The following is an 8,751-nucleotide window of genomic DNA, read 5'->3' as shown; positions in this document are numbered from 1 at the left end:
AAATATAAAGAGCAGTATCCTCAAAGCTGACATACATCTTGAAAATGCCTTGGTCAACTAGATTACACACGTATTAAAGCTCTTCTCTGATTAATACTGACATGTCTATATGCTAGTATTGGATTCCCATAATTATCAAGAGTTCTTTTTAAAATACTGTGTGCAATGTACAGCTGAAAGATTTTGTCACAAAGGTACTCTTAAATCATGATCTGCAGAATTTTTTTTCAAGTGTGGATTTTTTTTGTCAAAATGTAGCAAAACCAGTCATAAAAATACCAAATGAAATAAATTATCAAATTTGCTAGCCACTATGTATTGTTAATATATTTTACATTTATATTATGCAGTTTGATAAACGTTGGCACCACACATGCCTTCTGTTGAGCATTTATTTATCTTCTAACTGCCTAAGGTACATTTTTCTGTATGTATTAAAAACATAGAGTAGAACACTGTTTATTTCAGTCCCACAGATGCACTTAAGATTTTTTGTGTATAAAGTGCATTCTACATGCCTGTGTAAAATGCTATACTGGGTACGCTGAAACAACTTGCATGTGAAGAGTTCTCACCATCTCTAAGTGTGGTGGTTGTTCCAATGGGTGAAAGGCTGTAGAATTTCAAACGTTTGTTTTGAAATAATACAATAAATTTTACAATGCAGCTGCTGTTCAGAAGTGTTTATTTTAAGAATATGAAGAATGTGTAAGAAACTGGAAGTATAAAAATTGTTCCACACCCCTTTGTCATAGATTGTATGTGGTGGACTTTGCTTAGTGTAATTGTGTGCAGTACCTGAAGCAGAGTTCAAAAGTCTCCACTGTTGTTAGATCTCAAGCTCCCAAGAAGCTGTGTTTCTCGACAAAAGGCTGGAAAAGAAAAAAAAGGTTCTAATTGTTTTTTGGGATAGATGGAGGGAGGGGGAGGTTACCAGTTTATTAATGTACTTTTTGAAAATAAGACTCCATTCTATTTAATGCAGAATGTTGGTAATGCTGTGGTTATTTGGTGTTGATTTTTTAAAATGTTTTTTTAAATGTCAAACTACATTTACTTTCTGTTCTTGTTGTGCTGAATTTAACCATAATTCTACATTTTAGATTTAGATATTATGGATAACCTTCACTTGCATGTCATAGCTGTGGTCCTTTACTTTAATCTTCCTGGATCAGTGGGAACCAAGTCACAGCGTATTCTTCCTGCTACACATCACCGTTCAGAGTGCCACTGGGATGGGCAGTTCTTACTGAATTGCTCTTTTACCAGAATATCTACTATTCCAGAAGATATATCAAAACCAGCAGTAACAGCTGATTTGAGTTACAGTAATATTAGAACTTTTGTGTGCTCTGATGGAAGAAATGAAGAGTGGATGCTAAAACACCTGAACCTCAGTAACAACCTGCTTTCCGAACTCACTTTAACTACTTGTACAAATTTACCCATTTTAGAAACTCTAAACCTCAATGGTAATGCCATCCACACCCTCACACTGGATATGCCTACACCTGCACACGGGTCTAAAAAGTACAGCATTGTTGATCGTCTCCTGCCTGCTTTGAAAGTACTGTCAGTTGAAAGAAATAATCTTAATACAGTTCCAAGAGGTAAGCATTTCAAAAATCTTTAAGGACTTGACTCCCAAGGGGTAGGTTGGTTTTGGATATAATTTCTATACCTTACTGAATCTAGAGTGTGACTTTCCCAATTTATTATGCTTAAGGTGAGGGAAAGTTTCACTGGCAAATATAGAGGTAGAAGTAAATCAGTTGTTTGTTTACTTTATTAGGTTTTTTAATAGTCTTAGCAACTGTACTGTGTTAATAGTAGTCAAATATAACTGGAGCAGTATTCTTGCTTGTTGTATAGAAAGGAGAATAAGGATCTTTGGAAAAACATCAGCCTCCACATTCCAGTTGTGAACCTTAAAGGTCAAAAAAATTACAGACTATGAATTTCATACTAGCCTTCAGAAGGAAATCAACACTATTAAATAAAACTTCCTGCAGTTTCAGTATTTCAGAGACAGGAAAATATATTTTGTTCATTCCAAACAATTTTGCTCAGTACCTTTAATACTCAATCACAGTGACACCTTGGTGTAACAGGAGAGGGCTGTAAGGTTTCAAGAGATTTTGAGAAAGGCTTTGCTGGTCACTGAACTATGCTGGGAGCTTAACCTTTATGCAGGGATGATTCATAGTGGCCAAATTATTTAAATGAAGCAGAAGCTACCAGATGAACAATGCTGTCCTATACAATATGTTGAATTTATTGATGTCTGATAACACCATCAGATTCATTAGAGTTTGAAAATACAGGACAAGTGATGACAAAAATACCACTTACCCCACAAAGTCACGCAAAGATGATAATGTATTTTCCCCTACACAGGGTCATAAAAGTTCTGTTCTCCTTTTATGCTGTTAAATAATTCTCTGGCACAAAGAAAACCCATATCACTTAATGATTTTGTCGTGTTTGTACAGACAAGGTATCTATATAGACAGTATAAAAACCTTACATTATAAAATACATTGATGAAGATTTGATTTGGTTTTATAGATAAATATGACTGCCCATTAAAAGATGCCTTAGAAGGTCAGTCAGATGAATCCTCTTCTATAAGAGACTCAAATTTTTTAAGTTCACATTGCTGTGCATGGTACCACCATACTTTAAGTTATACTTTAATCCTATATTCATTTAAATACATGTTCAAAACATTCTTCTTGTCCAGAATACTTCACTAAAATTCTGAGGTTTAAGCTCTGGAAAGAAAACACAAACAGCAGTTCTACAGCAGAGGTTTCCCACAGAGAAACCCTTCTCCCAGCTCCCCAGGAGTGAGGCTGCTGCCATACCAGTGTATATTTTTGGCACAAGCTTAAATTCAGGGAAGTAGCCACAGTACAATTCCTCACACAGGTGCAGTGATGAATTTATGAACTTACAGAACTTCTGTATGCCTTTCCTATCACCCACCTCTAGTTTTATACCAGGAATGAATCATTCCCTCTGCTTTTCACAATAAACCCGAAGATCAATTACTCTGCAAACAGAGCTGCTGGCTGAGAAAAGCTAGTTCTGGTAAACAAGGTGACACCAAGGGCAAAATTGTTAAGAAGTAGCAGCTTCTCAACAATGCCCAAAAATCACTTCAGCGTGACACTGTGGTGCTGAACACTCATCATCAGTGGGAATGCTGAGTGTTCAAACGTCTGCCTCTCCCTTGGGCCTTGCAGGCTGGAGCTTCAGGGCTGCCTTCGCAGCACCTCAAAAAAATGAGGTGTCTCCAGCTACCAAGTGTTCTGATGTAACGTGGATGTTATTGTAACTAGGATACACTGAAGATTATACTGCCATGCTTCATAATTCACAGGCAGACGGGCACAAGCAACAACATGGTTTTGTTTTCATTTCTTTTACACCCTAAGAATATAGTTCAAATAATTCCACAGATGAAAAACTCCCATGAAACCACCCATGCAAATGGATAGGAGATACTGTATCACCTTTTTCATCTTTATCTTTTACTTACAATTAACATATTAGGAACTTGTCAACTCAATATATTTTACCCTTTTCACATTCCTTTCCTACCTCTAGTTCTCCAGAGAAGCTTGTGCAAAGTACGGAGATCAAAATAATTTTGATAGCACAAAGAAATGCTAGTGCTTTTATGAAAGTGTCAGTTTTTAAGACATTCATTAACGGAATATTTTAATGTGCTAGCTGTTGATTCTATGCAGCTTTTAGAATGGGACAACCACTGATCAGGAAAGGCATAACACAAAGGCTGCAGCTACTCATTGCAATAGTGGAATGGAAGGAATTTTGTTGCAAAGCATTTTATAAAGACACTTGATGCAGTTGGGAAAACAAGACTATAAAATGTAAAATAGGTTTTTTTTCTTCCTAGGACTAGGCCTCCTGCAGTCTTTACAAACTGTCCATATGTCATCCAATGCCATACAACATATTGACCCAAAAGATTTTCAAAACTGTTCACAGCTGAAGGACATTGACCTGCGAAACAACAAGATAACTAAAATTCATCCAGATGCCTTCAGAGATCTCAACAAATTACAGGTTGTAAAGCAATACAACTGTTAGAATATTTTATTTTAATCATTAAAGATATTATTTACCAACTATTAAGCATGATTATATGATTCTTATTATAATACTAGTGTATAAATAAAAAACTAGAGCAAATGGTGAAAATATTTTTTTATATTTGCTTTTTACATGTAGGAAAACACATGCTAAAATGTACAAGATACAACCATAAATTCACAATTTCTCTATGCCACAAACCAATCTATAACTGCCTTAAACACATACATGTCCCCTTCTACCTCCATCCCTTCCATGGCAAGAGCCCTGCAGCTCCCTATTCACACAAAGGTAAGTCTACAATGGGAGAATTCTAAACACCACAATTTAAACTTTTCATCTGCATTAAAAAGCTTAGATCAACATTATTGAAATCCTAAGCAGATGTATTGTTCATAGAACTACAGAAGTGCTTGTACACTAAAACACTGTTGTAAGATGTTGGAATAAGGATTCCATTGTGAGCCTTATCAAATTAATTCTGAATTATTTCCAAATAGGTTTTGGATCTCCGTGGAAATGCTCTGACAATCCCTCTACCACAGATACTACTCAGTTTGAACTTTTTTCAACTTGAAGTGTATTTGTCAAAGAATGCCTGGATATTTAACTGCAGGCTAAATGCTTTTAAACATTTATTTCATTTTGTCTTTGACTCCACAAGGAAAAAATGGAGCCTTTCATACAATAAGTCTGCCAACAACTCCCAGAAACCTCTGCTGTATCTTTCAAGTTTCCATTTAAACTGCAGGGACGAAGTTTTGGTCAAAAGGGCCACAGTCCCAAAAGGGACATCAGTGCTGACCTGTAACTTGGACAACATAAGAGGTATGTATATCAGGCACTCCATCCAAATGCTGCTAAAATCCAAATGAATGCAGAATAGTCAAATAAATCTGGTTTTTAAAAGTATGTTTCTAAAGACACTGTTTAAAAATTACTAAGTAACAGTTTAACATGCAAAAATATTTCATAAGAAAGTAGTATTCTGCTTAGAATATTTTAAAGTTAGGTTTACTGACTCTTGATCTCCTTCCTTACATCAAAGGAGGAAGTGATGCCAATTAATATACAAGTAAGTTTCAGTAAGTAATGCATTGCAAACGTATTGGTTCATTTTGGACTGAACAAAGGGCCAAATAATGGGATGGCACTTCTGAAGCATGTAGAAAACCAAGAAGGATGCAACAGTTTTCAGTGTTCAGCTAGAGCAAAATAAAATGAAAGTTTATTTGCAGAGAAAAAAGATTTCTATTTCTTCTAAAAACATACAGCTACCGTAGCACACACTTCGCTTACATTTAAAATTAATAGAGATCATTGAGGGTATAAGTAACAAAACCTATAGAGCCAAGATTTACCACACAGATTGAAAACTAAGACCAAACTTAGACCAGAAGGTGTATTTGTCACGAGCCATAAGGCAAAATGGTTTAACTTTAAAGGGCTAATAGCACTTGGAGGTGGTAAGGCTTTCCCCTGGGAATACTTCATCCCCAAAAGAAAATATCAGAAATGCCACCTGCTTTGTCTGCTTACAAAAAGAGTCACAAAAACCTGGATAAACATCAGCACACTGGACTGCAGCAAAACTTAGCTGGGAACAAAAGCTGTTCCAAAGACAAAGCCAAAAATACAAATTGTAAAGTCTGCAATTAAGACCCCGTATGTAGTGTGTTTTTAGATGGCAGGCAGTGGGCACAGGCCCGCGATATGGTTTAACAGGCTTTGTACCATGTCAAATTATTCGGGATGGATAAAAGGAAAATGGGGTTTATAATAAACGGTTAAAATTATGAGAGATAGTCCAGTGTAGATTCTTAAAAACATCACTGGACCCTGCAAACCAAGTACACTATGCTTTTAACAAAGACTGAGTTTGTATTTTCTTTCATTTCAGGCAATGGAATCTCTTGGTGGACACCTAAGGGCAGAATTTCAAAAAATCAGAGTCTTCCTCATATGACACTGGATAAAATGAATAATTTAGTGGTACACAATGCTGAGAAAACTGCTGAAGGATTATATTTGTGTCTTTTCAATACAAGAAAAGAGAAGTATCTCATTTACAGTATAGAGGTGAACAAAGAAGTTTCAGCATTGTTGGTTAGAAAAGCCAGGGACACTAACACTGGTTTTAGGCAGAACGAAACACAGCCAAACTTTGCACTGGCTGTCTCCCTCTCTGTGGTCATTACATTTCTTTGTGCTTTTTGTCTGGGTGCTTTTGCTAGACCCTACCTGGAAAGACTTTGGAGACTCATGCGCAGGAACAAAAATTCAGGTTCAGAACAGACATATTCTAATCAGGCTTTTTCAGATGAAACCTTGAGCAGAGAGCCTTCTGCAAGCAAGCCAACAAATACACAGCATAATACATTGTTTTGTGATGAGCATTCTTTAAGAAACACACAGATTTTTCCTACAGAAACTTCTACTGTGTATCAAAATTTTTCTGGCAATGGTGTACATTCACCAAATCCCAAAGCAGAGTACCAGAAACCAAGCAATACTGAGATCAACATGAAGAAAACACCAGTGTTTCCAGAAGTCCAAACTAGTATAGACAGTAATGAAAGTACAGATATTTATGATACTGGACTATTTTTTTTAAGGACAGATTACCGGAACAGCAATGCACAAACACCAAACAGGAAAGTAAGAAACAACTCTGGTCTGCTGCAGTCTGAGATCACAAAAGCTACACCAAGTGCTCCAGAAAGAAAAGGTATTGTTTCACATAATGAACCCAGGCACACGAGAAAATTTAGGCAGGGAATGCAAAGCCGTGAAGAACAACTTGGTCTAAATGGCAACAAAAGTATACCTAGTGATATTGTACATTTTATTTCACCCAGTAGCTCCAGAAGAGATGCAGATATTGAGAATTTAAGCATCTATGAAATAATAGAAAACTCTCCCCTTACAAAGCATGACTGTAAAACGATATATTCAGATGAAAAAAATGCTTCAGCTGATGTATTTGGTGACAGCTCTTCAGCTGAAGGGATTCCATTCACAATGAGTGACTGTAGTTCTTTAGCAGACTTTGAACTGGAACAGCCTGATGTTAGTGACAACCTGCCAGTCTATCAGTCATCACTAGATGAAACGAATACAGACAGTGGAACTGAGAAGTTCGCAACACCGCCAGAGTCTCCAACCATTACTGCTGAACTTCAGCAGATTTGGAAAAATCAAGAAGAGAACAGTGCCTATTATTTTGAAACCACTATTAATTATGGATCAGACACCACCATGTATGAAACAGCATCCCCTCATTCTGATAAATGCAGTGGTCACATAAGTGTGTCAGATCCAGATACAGTCAGTTCTTCAAGTCAAGAAATTCCAGATACATTTGATTATTTTACTAATGCAGAGTCAACAGCACAAAACTCTATTTCTGATTCTCTCTACTGTCAAAGTACAGATTTTGGTAACACGGTACTTAAGTTAAAACATTTTCCCACATATGACACAGAGAAAACTTCTGAAGAGGATGGACTGCAGCTGTCTCTGCTTCCCAGAGAACCACAGCATTCCCTCAGCTTCAGTCACACGGAACAGAAAGACAATGCACCAGCAGGAAGTACAGAAGACAATGCACCAGCAGGAAGTACAGATGAGGACATAGCCAGGAAGTCCCCTGAAAAGAATGATGGCGAAGCAGACATTACATTAAGAAGAAACATGAGTACATCTGAGGACAGTGGCTTTATTTTTGCTCCTATTGATACTGGCTTGAATGAAGTTGTAAAAGAACCATCACCGCTACATTCCAGCAAAGAATCATCTCTTCAATTGCTACCTGAACACACATTTGAAAAACATTTCATGTTTGTTACAAAGCAAGATGACTTGCTACCACAGGTGAAGCAGGCTTGTGCAGATAAAATGCAAGGAGGTTCTGATGAGAAAAATTCTGATGGATTCACAGAATTACAGGATACCAGCAGCTGCAGTCTGCCTGATGAAATGCAGACTTGTAATCCTACGGCAGATCTGCTTCATCTTTGTAATTCTTCAGAATTCACAACAGATGATCACTTCCAACTGGATCAGAGTGATGATGAGGATACATATTCGTTCACAATCCCACAAGGTGTCTTCAATGAAAGTACACCATACAGTTCATGTTCCTTCCCACAAAAGCCTACAGGAAATACAATCTCTGAAAGCACTGATTCCAGCAAGATGAAGGATCATACTACTTTGACAGAACTGGAGAACCATTCTGATACAACTGTAGAACACATCCAAAATTCCAGTGAAAATCTCAACCAAAGAAGTCAGACAGATTCAGGACAGGAACAGTTTTTTGTTAAGAAGAAAAGAGCATTTGATGGATTTGCTAATATTTTGCAAAGCAGAAGAACAAACTTCAATAGTTGAAACACAAAATGGTAATACTAAGCTCCCACAGTGTTTGTGTCATTACAGCAGGTGCAAACATTATTTTGTTTTAAAGTGAAATTACTTCTGTTTAGAAGGGTACTCGTAAAAAACCCAATAACAGACTTTATAAAAAGCTACTCTAGAATATTAATAAAGCTGTTGCTGAATTATATTTACTTTCTCATTATTGGTAGTTGATACTAATATATCACTTCCCTTGGAATTTTCTTC

At 36.7% G+C, this 8,751-nt stretch overlaps 2 protein-coding genes across 2 annotated transcripts; both read left to right on the top strand.

Annotated features, from left to right (window-relative positions):
• Positions 1-1,114: 1,114 nt before the first annotated feature.
• On the top strand, positions 1,115-5,441 carry LOC310923433 (leucine-rich repeat-containing protein 66-like; the record flags this gene model as incomplete). Its single annotated transcript, XM_083885440.1, has 3 exons — positions 1,115-1,610; positions 3,926-4,095; positions 4,623-5,441. 3 exons carry the CDS (start codon positions 1,115-1,117, stop codon positions 4,995-4,997), a joined length of 1,041 nt encoding a protein of 346 aa, XP_083741566.1. The 3' UTR covers positions 4,998-5,441.
• A 1,204-nt stretch (positions 5,442-6,645) lies between these two features.
• LOC310923418 (uncharacterized protein) lies at positions 6,646-8,536 on the top strand (the record flags this gene model as incomplete). Its single annotated transcript, XM_083885434.1, has 1 exon — positions 6,646-8,536. One exon carries the CDS (start codon positions 6,646-6,648, stop codon positions 8,515-8,517), a length of 1,872 nt encoding a protein of 623 aa, XP_083741560.1. The 3' UTR covers positions 8,518-8,536.
• Between the last annotated feature and the right edge of the window lie 215 nt (positions 8,537-8,751).

The sequence above is a fragment of the Zosterops lateralis genome (genome assembly GCF_965231275.1).
Source record: "Zosterops lateralis genome assembly, contig: HAP1_HAP1_SCAFFOLD_52, whole genome shotgun sequence".
Lineage (NCBI taxonomy): Eukaryota > Metazoa > Chordata > Aves > Passeriformes > Zosteropidae > Zosterops > Zosterops lateralis.
This window is presented reverse-complemented; position numbering and strand designations above follow the sequence as displayed.